The 13,356-nt window shown below is 38.8% G+C and overlaps 1 protein-coding gene across 4 annotated transcripts in view; it reads right to left on the bottom strand.

Moving 5' to 3' along the window:
* PlexB (plexin B) overlaps positions 1-9,852 on the bottom strand; it is a 79,942-nt gene extending 70,090 nt beyond the window's left edge. For 2 of the 4 annotated variants that reach the window (XR_001847154.1, XR_001847153.1), the window contains exons 1-9: positions 8,504-9,692; positions 7,656-8,416; positions 7,285-7,587; positions 6,381-7,184; positions 4,237-6,319; positions 3,971-4,106; positions 1,931-2,628; positions 1,258-1,835; positions 1,020-1,202 (exon numbers count right to left, since the gene is read on the bottom strand). Coding sequence is in view for 2 of the 4 variants with exons in the window: in XM_017613000.1 (XP_017468489.1) it covers positions 1,020-1,202; positions 1,258-1,835; positions 1,931-2,628; positions 3,971-4,106; positions 4,237-6,319; positions 6,381-7,184; positions 7,285-7,587; positions 7,656-8,416; positions 8,504-9,290 (6,333 nt within the window). In the remaining 2 variants the exon portion in view is untranslated. Of the gene's footprint in view, positions 1-1,019; positions 1,203-1,257; positions 1,836-1,930; positions 2,629-3,970; positions 4,107-4,236; positions 6,320-6,380; positions 7,185-7,284; positions 7,588-7,655; positions 8,417-8,503; positions 9,693-9,795 lie in introns of those variants that run through there. The other 2 variants (XM_017613000.1, XM_017613001.1) reach the window with 2 other exon arrangements.
* Between the last annotated feature and the right edge of the window lie 3,504 nt (positions 9,853-13,356).

The following is a 13,356-nucleotide window of genomic DNA, read 5'->3' as shown; positions in this document are numbered from 1 at the left end:
GAGGTTCATTAAGCAACCTCTGGACCCGACAGCTTACAGACAGGCCCTGAACGGCATTCACAGGGACTCAGTCTCGAGTTATGTAGACTCTAGACCTGTGAATGCCGTTCTAGGCATACCACCCCCGGACATAGACGAGACGGAGCTTCATCTGCCTCGGGAGACACGCACACGGACTGTGGTTAGCCGTGGAGGCTGCTCTGTTTGAGCAACAGGGGGCCACGTACGACGTGGTCCACTGTCTATGTGTCCGTAGTCCCGAGCAGACTCTGAGGTGACTCCACCCCTCGCAGGTATTACACTTGACTGAGGTGGAGTTGTGGTGTAATCGTCTCCGGCACACAGCAGGTGTATGTTTCTGGCCCAGGGTTTGACTCGATGCCAGCCCTGAGTAGGAGAATACGTAGTGAATGTAGCCCTATGGACGGACAACTTCTGAGATACTTCGCCGACCTAAACGGGGTTAGATCGCCGAAACAACAGCCCTTGGTCGGGTGAAACCCGAGTCATTCCGTGCGTATTTGTATTTCCCTGCGCCTGAGGAAAAATCACCACGCCCAGTTCCTCGATAATTGAATGCGAACTGAAGCGAACTCACTAAAGACTGATTTTTACAATAGCTTCATTAAAAAATTCTACTACAAAAATTTGGAAAACGGTCGTGGCACCAACCACTTAGTATGGGATATGTGTTTCTCACTACCCGCTTTAGAATCTCTACCAAATTCAGTGCAGTAATTGCCATCGGTAGTATTAACATGTTTGAAATCGAACAAATAGCACTTATATAGTTCAGCCTATGAGGTCGTTTGCGCAATGGAATACTGGCGCAGAAACAGGAGTTGAGGAATAAGACCAAAATTGGAATATAACTGGCGGGTACCATTTAATAGTATTTTTGAAAAGGCCAAAAATTCAGTAACAAGCAACTTTGATCAAAAATCAAAATCACGTATACTTATCACATAACGGCAGAAAAGCTAGTGAAGCGATATTGAAACGGTTACTTTTTAACTTACCTCATCTCTGTACTTAGTAACGTATATGTAGAGCTCTTTCAATGCCGCTATGGTGTCAAATTCGTCACTCTGCTGAACTGACAATTGCTGCATGGCCGTATTCATTTCCTGGTCACTTATCTGTGGCAAACGCGCGACTTCGCGGTAAAACTGTTTAACCATTTTACGGTATTGGGGAATGTCCTTTAAATAAAGTGATGATCATCAACAAATAGTTTATCTTACTTCTGAAACAAACCTTTGCAAACAACAGCTTGTTCGATGGAGAATCTTTACCCAAGCGGTGTTCGGATGTGGAACATGCATCCATAAAAGTTTGCGCTATGACACTTAAACATGAATCCAATGTGACCGTCTTATTTATATCAAAAATGAAGTCCGGATTTTTTATAAAATTCACCCAAAATCGCAAAGGCAAACTGTTGGATTTCCAAGCATGAAGAATTTCCATATCAGCAACCTCGTTCCTGCGTGCTGCCTCGTCCAGTAGATCGAATAACCATTTAACAGCCGGTGGTAATTCTTCGTTCACTGTTAGTATTGTAGCAAAAAAATCATCAACAAATTTTTGTATTGTCCCTTTCGCTGCCAACAATCTTGTTAAATAAACTTCTGGTATAGTCTTGTTTACACGCTCACTAGTAGCACTACAAGCAGAAGTAGTAACGTTACTCCCAGAAATTACAGCATTTTTTATATTCATATAATGATCGGGTACTACTGCTTTAACCAGATGATAAACTCTCGGCTGTTGCAGCCCGCTTTCGATGTCGTTATTAATAATAATATGAGATTGTGAATTGTTTATGTAGTAAACTAAAAAAAAAAAAAAACATAATAGTAATATATCTACATAATACATAAATATAATAATATCTTAATCTTCTCAGGAGTTTTAATGATTGGCTTACAATTATGATACGGCGGTTGTTGCTTGCTGTAATGCATGTTATAGCCATCACCTTGGCGTGCTATTAACGACATTACAGCTGATTCTTTAACACCGTAATGGGCTAGTGTATTGAGACGTTTCCATCCATTTATCGTTTTTGTAGTTAGATCTTCATCTTGCAAGGTAAGATGGCCGCCACGACCATGACGCCATTCCAAATCTACTTCGTGCACTGACGGTCGACAAGAAAATGGTGTATTTTTAAAAAGGGCATCTAATATTTTTGATTTCACTTGCGAAATAGTATCCCAATCAAGTACTTTGCATTGCACCTTTTCGTCAAGATCATCCTGAACAATATGTAAGACTACAACTGAATGTGGAATTTGCTCGTGCAAGAGACGCTCCTCTGAAAGTGAGTATCGAGCCTCGTGCGTTACAGCATCTACAAGACCTTTTCCAATTTGATGCTTAATTGCTTTAAAAAGTAAAAATAGACTCGAACCAGCATATTCCTTTAGGTAATCATACATGCAAATGGCCATGTAATTTGTAAGCATTTTTTCTACAACACTTTCTGTGCGCCGTAACATTAAATGTGGATGCTTCCCCACAACTGACTTATCTACTAAACGTAACAGTAAGCATTTTAAAATCTCTGTTGCGTATTCCATTTTGTTCATTAAAACTATCATCAAAAGGGAAGCCACATTAACTCTGCGAAGCATAAGTAATAGTTGAAATGGTTAATACAAGGGTCTTGCGCATTACATATTATACGTTTAAATGGGTAGAGTAAAAAGTCATTGCGTATGAATGTAACGATGGCATTAGTAAAGTTTGGAAGCGTAAGAATCATTCACACATAAGTGTGTGATATTTCATTAAATTTTTGGCCGTTTAAGATTCATTCTCAAAAATAAAGTTATTTGGTTGAAATTTTACAAAAAGTTTAGGATGTGCAGTTTCTTCGTATTCCGCGCATTCATAAAGTTCATTTGAAGATGCGTGTAGATATAGCGAAATGCTACTGAAAACAATAATTTTTGAAAAGAATAATAATTGCTAGTGAAAAGTGGATCCTTTAGAACAAGGGTGGCCATTTCATTTTTCTCTTCTGCTTTCACACGTACACGAGAAAAACTGCGCTGCTCTCACACATATATGCGCATACTCTATGAATCAGTGAAACCAACGATTATGGTTTTACTGCGATCGTGCTCAATCGATGAGAGACTTTCAAGCCATCAAGTCCCTGCAAGACACGGTAAAAGTGTTTAATATGGAAGGGAGGGCACAATGTTTGGTGTGTCATGGTTCATGAAGAAATCGCACGGGTGACACACTTTTTCGTTAAGCGCCTGTATAGCGCCATTTTCCCTTATTATCAAATATTGTATTAATAAATTATTTCGTACATATGCACATAAATAAAAAGATGAATTTAAAATAATGAGGTTATTCACGCTTGCCTGGTTATCAGCTTATGTGGTTACGTGGTTATATTTTTTATTCAGTTTACAACAATAAAGTACACTACACAATAATTTTTAACCAGATAACCTAATAACCAGGCAAGCGTGAACAACCTCAATGCTAAAAAGAGTCATTTTACTTTTAATTCAAAATAAGAAGATTAATACAAATTAATTCAACTATTTGCTTTAATTTTAATTTAAGTTATAAAAAGTGAGTTAAACTATACTAAAATGTTAATTCTTTAATATATGAAGAGAATAAGTCGCTCACGCGTCTGATGCAAAGTGTTGTCAACGATTTCGAGTTGCAAATTATAAGAAAAAGGGATTTTTTTATTATGTAAATAGTGTGAAAGGTAGGGATTATTTTAACCTTAATTAGATACAGGTCCTTCTGCAAACGGCGAGTTAAAAAACTCTCCGAAAGATAACAAAATCATCAAACAAGGCGGGGAATATACATATTATAAACTGATCCTTGATCTTTTTACTTTAGATTGCTTTGAAGGACATACAGGAAATTCGCAGTGACTTTTTTCTACGCACAATACATCAAAAAAACATACAAACTCGCTACTTACTTGTCGCGAATATTAAACGTTTTCTGAGATTCTAAGGTTTCGATAAAAGTTAATACAAAATATTTGTTGCTAATCAGTTGTTCAAATTGAAGCATGGCAGTGTCGTAAGGAGTGTGCGGGGTATTCAATCGCAGCTAAAAAAAAAAAACAAAGATACATTTGTAGAATTCTCTAAATTTATAGAAATATAACGGCGAAGAGAGCAATTGGCTAATTGGATAACAACCTACCTCAATTTGTACTAAGTATGTAAAATAAACTAAGCTTTGGTGCTACCAAAATTGGATGATCGGAAACTCCTGGAAAGAAAACTTTCATTATGTAATTGACGTGGTCGAGGGTAGGTATGCCGCTGCTCTCCAAATCAGCAGTCAAATCCGTCATATCGGTTTGTAATTCGGCAAAAGCTTGCTTACATTCTGAACGAACATTGCTTTCTAAAGTAATCATTTGTATTTGTATGCGTTTATATTCACGCTCAGCTTGTGTTGATTTCCGCCTGTAGATAATTAGAACCACGAACAAGGCCACTAACGCGATGAGAACTGTAACAACGATACCAACTAGCGCATTTGAGAACGAGTATGGCTTAAGTAGATCATATTTTAAGTGTCCAATAACAAATCGCAAATTTCGGCCAACTTTTACAACAACTAAGGGCAAGGAGTTGACCTGTTCTACATCGTTTTCATCAGTGGGTGCGGGTTGCTTTTCAGGGGGAATGCATACTAATTGATTTAAAGCCAAACTGGTTATATTACACTGCGATGTACCAATTGTTACATTAACATCATATTCGTCTGCGGCGAGGTTTAACTGTTCGCCTTCTATGACTAATGTGTCGCCTTTATAAAGCTTGACCCCACCTGGAAATGGAGTATACTTCGGATCGGGCACGTAAACAATCGTACTACGAATATTTTGAAAATATTTACTTAAGTCGCGTACCCACTGCACATTGTCCATAATGAAACCAACTTGCAGATTTAATTGAGTTTCACGTATCTTAACAAAAGCGGCAACGTCAGCACCCGCTACCCCGGAATAACCATTTGCTGAGTTGGTGATCGTAGTGTATGAATACGAATTATCTTCGACTTGAGTACTACGCTTTCTTACACCATCAAATCTGAATTTCGAAAACGAAGACGTGTACGGATTTGTAGCTGCTATTTTAATTTGTTCCAAGGAGGCCTTGTATTCCAAAAACTTTGCATTGACCGACGGCGACGGGCACTCCATTTGGTTTGGATTTATAACAGTACAGGCACTCTTATTAATACGCCCATTGTCAATAGTTACCTCTAACTCGGGTTTCTGAATCGAATTCAAATGTAAGCCATGAACTGTTAATACCCTACCTCCGCTTGCAAAACTCCGCAAGGGTTTTATCTGCATTATTCGTGGATCTTGTGTATAATTGAATATTGAGCATATCCGCGGCGAGGGAATGTGATAATGATAAGCATAGTTTGTGCCTTGTTCAGGCGATACTTGATGTTGACTATATGAATTTTTATGCGAATGAATTTGCGGAAACATGGGATTGCTACAGGTATATGTCCGGTTGGCGCCATCTATAACTAATCGTAAAATTCGAATTGGTTCTGGTTGTGTAGCTTCCGATGTAATACAAGTCAAGCGCGACGAAGATGCTTGAGTTACATTTATATTGCATTCGTACTCATCTAGAAATGCTCGTATATGGGAGCCAATATTAAGATACTTTCCCATAAGTGAAATTTGCGTGCCACCAGATTTCGGACCGATTGTTGGTTGTAATCCATTAAGCTGTATATTCTTGAAATGAAATTGTACACTCGATTCTGTGTAACCAGCGTCATTGGCAACTTTTATAGGAGCGGATAGCTCATGTGCAACAGCACCAGTTCGACACTCAATTTTCACTGATATTTCATAGTTAACCAATTCACATGGAACTTTACCAATAGATATTTTTCCACGCACGTCTTCCTCTCGTATACCTAAATTACTGCCTTCAATAGTAATTAAAGTTCCACCTTCGATTGGTCCTGACAGAGGTTTAATCATATCGATGCGAGGACGTGGGCATTCGTTAGCGCGAATCATCGAATATGGCATATCATACGACCCTACAGCGTGCACCTCGGAAGAACATGTCTCATTGTAGACACATGAATTACCACACCACGAACACTGATATTTAGGATCCCTTGTAACACACAAGCTGCAATCAGCATGTTCACGATGGGAACCTAGCACATCACATTTATACAAGATAATGGTTGCCGTATCAACATAATGTTGCCGATTCCATATAATATCCACTTTTGCCTCATATTCATGGGTATTCCTTTCATAGAAATACTACATTCCAAAAAAGTTATTAATAAAAGTAATTAGAGCTGAGCTTATTTTCAAAACTTACCGGCGTCTTTTCACATACTACAATTTTATTTGATTCAATGCGTGCTGGCAAAAGCATTTGAGATGTTTCGATTTGAACGGTACACAAAAATCCGGAATGGGCACTTTTTGGCTTGGGAAGATTTTCAATTTCAAGTCTTATTTCTTTTGGCACTTGAACAGGCAGTAGTATCGGCTGCCGAGAAGGTTTCAAATGTGGACAGACTTCTTCATTACTAATAACATTCTCCATATTCCTGCATTCTTCCATTTTGTGTACACATTTATTGTCAAAAATGCACCAGTTGCACCCCCAAATACTGCGCACACAATTCTGACAAGTATTATGCCTAGAACAGTCAAAAAATGCAAAGGAACGCGACACAAAATCTTTATTGGTCTCTGAACTTCGAACAGAAAGCGGCACCAAAACGTGATCCATATTCGAACTGATCTGAGGTCTTTCCTCTATCGGCGGGGTAATACAAGCTAATCCATTTTCAAGTACATCAGCATCAATAGGGGTTGAGTTTCCAAAAACGCAGCGATATTTAGCATTGAACGGCTCTGGCAAAGTACGTATGACTAACTGCACCTGTGTAAGCTCAGTGATAGGTATTTTGTCAGGGACAACAGATTCGAAATCAATACATTGTTGACCACTTCCTAGTGAAAGCCAACGTGCGGCAGAAGTATCTTTTTGGCAAGTTGATCTGACAGTACAACGTTTTTCCAGTGAACACCAGCCACAAAAAGGATCACGAGATTCCAAGCACGAAGAGCAGTTAGAATAAACTGAGCAATGCTCTATTCGAAGTTTGGTAATCTATTTTAAAAATTATATCCTTGCATTAGTTGAAATGTAAACAATGAAGTTGTATAAACTAAAACTGGTAAGATACCAACGAATCCATCATTATATTTACCTTACGTTTCGAAAGCACATACAAGAACTCTTTATTTGAAGACATCATGGTGTCTTGAAGAATTCGATTGCCAGGATCGACTGTTATCTCTTCGTATTCGCCGGCATTGTGGCCAGATATTAAAACCTTTTTTATTGTGCCAAATTCAGTTCCCAAAAAAGCTAACGTATGAAGGCCAGTAGTCGTTGCAGTTACCGATGTTATACTAACATTTTCGAAGTGAAATAGGGATTGTGTAGTAATCGGCGAAGACCCACTAATCTTTAAACCAACCGTGCAAAAGTCTTGAATATTACCTATGGTCTGTACGCAAAAAATTGGCGATTTTAATCCAAAGTTGAATGTTAAATCGTATTTGAAAAAATACTTACACCTGCTACTGGACAATGACCATCATCGATAGTACCAGATATATAGCCCAAGTTGCGATCCTTAATAGTTCCGTTAAAACACATATGTATGTTCTCATTAAACATTTCTTCAATGTCTTTTAGACTATATATGCACATGGCCGATTTGGCTTCTACTTGATCTGTGATTTCTTTAGATGGCGAGAAGACGGCAACTAAAACAGAATCATCACGTTTTAGTCCCATTTTCTGAGCTAATTTTTGGCCAGCTTGAGTAATCTTTGCATCCCGTAATATGTTATAGTCAACATTATCCCTGGTTGCAAGACACTGAATGGTCACCTCGGTATAAGTATCATAATTCGGGTCCGCAACACAGATCCGCGCTAATCGAGTAACGTAGCCAGCTTCATCAGCTAAATGTGATTTCTTTTGCACTAGTGCAAAATAGGCATATTCTGATGAATTAAATCCGTACACATAGTTAACAAGAAAGTGATCACGATATTTAACATCTATATTAATAATAGATTGCTGTATTGAAAACTCAACATAATTTAAATCGTCTAAACGGCGTGATGAAATTGCTGGCACGTCATGCCTATAATCACCAACATTTGTAAATGTTGTACCAACATACAGAATATCTTCGTCTTTCCATGAATACTTTGCTGGACCAACAAATGCAAACGTGGAGGCGAACTCATCATTTGCAGCTAAAGGAGTTTCAATGAACTGAGGCGAGTTCGGAAAATTTGTAAGGTTATACATTTCACAGGCACCTACATATAAACAACATTTAGTGATGATTTAAATAATCAAAATTAATATGTATGCATGTCTTATTGTAAGTATAGTATAACACTCACCTTGCCGTACACTGCCACATACAATAAGTATTCCCACACCCTGTGCATAATTTACTATTAGTATTTTATTATGGTTATTAACTAGTGTTGTATCGACATCATCGGGGCAACCGCTGGCGTGACATTGGGGTGAATCATATTTGGGTCCTGTTAATGCCTGAGATAAAACACGCAAATTTTCATTCAATTGGAGTATCTTATTAGTTGCGCCAGCGTAAAAAACTTTACGCTTAGGATCGTATGCTAAATGGGTAAAATAATTTTTGTACTGAGAACCACTTAGAATAGTTGGATTCGAGCGATTAAGCGTATTAAGTGTGCTTGTCATTGTTGAAGAAGCGAGACCATCGGATCCTCCTTCAGTGGTACTACCTCCAGGAGCCAGTGCTGGCAAACTGAATTGTGCAACGATGTCACTTGAGGGAAATTGTAGTCCCATCTGTGTCGTATCATTTATACTCGTTGAGCTCGGCAAAGTGTTTTTCAATTTACTACTACCATTTCTGCTTTGACCGCTGCTTTCATTTAGCGCAACAACGGCACTAAAAACACTACAGTAACATAAGAAGCAGATCGTGCTGACTGTAAAAAATCTAAATAATCGTAAAACACGCTGCCGTTTTCGCCATCGCCAAAGTCTAATGTGTACATTGCCGCGTGTCCGAAGTTTGAAATATTGTGACATCAAGGTGCAGTTGTCAGCATCTTTGAATAAATGATATACGTTGTTAAACATAGCTGCAATCGTTCCTCGGACGGCATCAATCACGTTTTTTTCTGATGTCATTTATCTGTATCTCATGCATTGTTACCGGAGTACTTTTAAACTACATGTAATTATAAATATGGTTTATCATTTAAGCGCTATAAAAACGGTTATGCTAAGACTTCGCAGTAAGAAAGGAAAATTTCATCTGCATACATAGGATGTGAATTCCGAGGCAACATGAATTCCGTGTTTTTATTCCCTTTTCCAAAGTTAGCAATATTAAATAAGTTTCATCCTTGGCTTACAAACGAAACATTTCTTGAATACGTAATTCAATTTAAAATTTTTTTTCGTTTTTCAGATAAATACATTACTATTAGATGCTTTTTTCAGTCTTAACTTTTTTGTTAGCGTTATTCTATTTGAAATACTTCAATAATTCTCCAAGTAATGCACTCCTCAAATTGAATGTAAGATATACTGAAAGTAAAAAAAATATTTTTTAGTAAACTAAAGAACTACTTGATAAATTACAAAAGCAACGTTTAGGTGTGCATGATATATTTTATATATAACATTCTACCTTTTTACAAAAAATTCGTATTACTTAATTGTTCATTAGATTAGTCGCAAGGGATCAATGTGCGGACCAGATGACCTTTCTGCGATACAATACCTAGCTGTTGTTGCTGTATGGAACAACACCGAAGTTCCCCAACCTGTTTGGTGACCAGTGCTGAACTGACACCTCTTAGCCGGTTTTAAACCTGGGAAATAAATTTATTTTTTAAGATTTGAGGGTCGACGTAAGACTTGCAGTCTTTTATAATACATCAATAGATAGAAATTATTAAATTTAAGGTTAGGTAAGGTTATTCAGTCTGGCTGACCGCCCCACATAGACCAATAGGTCCCTAGTGATGCCAGATAGACATAGAGGTTTAGTTAAGTATACTCGAAGTATGGCTGACTTCCAAAACGTCAATTGCTTTGCATACGTACAAAGTATACTTTTCCAAAACGCATATGAAAAGTTATCGAAACGCATCGCTAGAGCAATCAGCGCATCAGAAATAAAGTTGATGCTTCGTTTGTTATTGGTTACCACTGATGTTTTAGAAATGGAAAATTCAGAGAAATTGTTCATTGCTATATTGAATATTTGAGATATGCAATGTATATGGCTGCAATGCGTCGCAACTTTGCATATACAAACAGTTTGAATACCGCAGTATAACAGTATTGATACGTTTTGGAAGTCAGCCTATACATCATTTCAAGATTATTATACTCTGGACCTCAGAGATATTTCAATCGTGTTTTGATACAGCAGGACAATGACTTGTGTGATGTGTTCTAGGGTCTCCCTTGTTCCCGTTCCCATGCATTTCCTGAAAACTTCACTGACAGCATTCCCCATTTTGTTTGCGTGCGCTGCCAACATGTTATGTCCAGTTAGGACACCTATCATATATATATAGATAAATATTAATATGTGTGCACCGCGACCTGGTGATCTATTGTGACCTCTTCTTCTCACAACACTTCATCTAAGCCCAGATCCCTCAGAAAGATCAATAGCGCCTTCGGGGGTAGGGAGTGGATGTGCTCAAGCTGTACCCATAGAGCCTACACTCCTCTCACATCTTCTGCAGACTGCATCAAACACGGTGAGAATGTGAAGCGGCGTCTCGCTGGTCAAGTCACAGAACCTACAGAGATCATTCAACCATATGCCCAGCTTATGTAGGCGACCCCTTAGTCTGCAGTGTCCTTTAAGAAAACTTGTTAGAAAACTTTGGAACGTCGCCAGTTTAGATCCCTTTGTGTGAACCTCCCTTTCCTAAGATCCTCCTTCCTGTCCTATATGCATGCTGACAAGTGTGTATAGGATTTGTCCTCAGAATGCTAGGAGGTAAGGCTTATAGGTCCGAAGGAATTTGCTAGCAGGTAATCCCCCTTTCCCACCTTCGGGGTAAAAATTACTCGCACCCTCCGCCACACCTGTGGAACGTAAGCTTCCACAAGACTGTTTCTCATTATGTCCTCTAGGTGTGGTATTAGATTCTCTCCACCCTGCTGTAACATGACTGGGCGGATGTCATCTACGCCAGGGGCCTTGTAGTGCTCGAACGATCGCAAAGCCCACCTAACTGAATCCTGGGTGAAAATACTTCTTTCTCAGTTTCCAGTCACATGGTTGTGGTCTAGTTCGCCAGAGCTCCGGGTCCAGTTCTAAGGTAGGCCTCCAGGAAGTGTGTTGTAAGCAGATTGGCTGCCCTATTGCTATTAGTATTATTAGTAAGTGCCATCCGGAAGCTTTAGTGCTAGTTACGACTTGACCGTCCCTCTGGCTAGAGCCTTGTGTAACCTCACGGCTGCTGGAGTGTTCGAGATACCTTCAAAATAGGTTCTGAAACTTTCTCTCTTCGCCTTCCTGACCTATTTGTTGTAGCTCGTTAGTTTAGCTGCATCCAGTGCGCTGGGCCTGGTTAAATAGCCTGCGCACCTCCTTCCAGAGAGCTCCCGAGACCACCACGCAGTTTTGGCCTTCCTCTTCGGCTTGGTCTCCGGGCAGCTAAAGTTAAATGCGTCGGTCATTATGTCTGTCAACCTGTTAACCTTATGTTCTAGCGACATATAAGCCCCTATTGCGAGTGTCGACTGGCAGTCGAATAGAAATTTGTCGATCGAGTCGATCATCTTTTATTTTGCTATTATGTAACTTGATCGATAAAAATTTGTACTATGTGAATGGTTGACTGAATTGCTGTTTGTTTGTTTACATTTGTTTACATTAGTAGAGTTGGCTAAAGCAAGTAGGGAATTGTCGGATCCTTTGGAGTTGGAAGATGAAGTGTACGTACATATGTGAATTTTATGAATAGAAGTTGCGTTCCAGATGCTTCACAGTTTGCAGGTTTTACAGGACTTGCAGGAAAAGCTATTTTCCTCATTAATAAACTTTATTGAAGTGTAAGAAATCGGTACGGTTTAGTTATTTGTACAATGATGTTGGGTATTTGTGTACAAAAGCGTGACCCGAGTTTAAGAACTTTAACATACAAGTGTAGCGAAAGAATTAAACTTTAATTCAAAATAAATATTTAAAATTTCCGAGCACTAGTTAATAAATAATGCAGTTTTTTGTAAACTTTGATGTTGGCTCTGCGCAAAAACAATTTGCACACGAAATATTGTATATCTTTCACAATAGAAGCGGAGACCCTCCTCTTTCCGAAAATTCCTTTGCCTTTGTCCCCATTCTCCTGCATCAGGTCGACCAACCGCGCAAGTTGCCTTTTGTTGCTTACAATTTTTGATCTGCAAGTCAGGCACATACATACATATGTATATTTCACAATTTTTTACAACTTCCAGTTCAATTGGCTTACTTTTTATCCATTATTGTACCACTCTCTAATGCAAATTTTATAAACGCATACTCCAACGACTAAGAAACAGCAATAGAAGGATGAGCGATTAAAAAGTATTCACAGTCGCTAATTGAGCGACTAAGCGACACTCACAATAGCATCGATACTCGATAATCGCTTAATAGTCGTTTATCTACTGCTAGTCGACATTCGCAATAGGGGTGATCGCCATCCCTTCTATGTTGCCTCTCTATACCGGGTAGGTTAAAATCTAATAATTTCCATTATTTTTCCCAGTCTGCATTCCTCCGCTCTGAGCAAGAATTGGATAATTCTATGATCAGATAACGAAGGCTCCGTGGACATTCGCAATAGGGGTGATCGCCATCCCTTCTATGTTGCCTCTCTATACCGGGTAGGTTAAAATCTAATAATTTCCATTATTTTTCCCAGTCTGCATTCCTCCGCTCTGAGCAAGAATTGGATAATTCTATGATCAGATAACGAAGGCTCCGTGGACATTCGCAATAGGGGTGATCGCCATCCCTTCTATGTTGCCTCTCTATACCGGGTAGGTTAAAATCTAATAATTTCCATTATTTTTCCCAGTCTGCATTCCTCCGCTCTGAGCAAGAATTGGATAATTCTATGATCAGATAACGAAGGCTCCGTGGACATTCGCAATAGGGGTGATCGCCATCCCTTCTATGTTGCCTCTCTATACCGGGTAGGTTAAAATCTAATAATTTCCATTATTTTTCCCAGTC

The sequence above is a fragment of the Rhagoletis zephyria genome, unplaced genomic scaffold (genome assembly GCF_001687245.7).
Source record: "Rhagoletis zephyria isolate East Lansing unplaced genomic scaffold, Rhagoletis_zephyria_1.1 Rzeph_scaffold_00598, whole genome shotgun sequence".
NCBI lineage: Eukaryota > Metazoa > Arthropoda > Insecta > Diptera > Tephritidae > Rhagoletis > Rhagoletis zephyria.
Note: the sequence above shows the minus strand (reverse complement) of the source record. Positions and strands in the feature narration are given on the sequence as shown.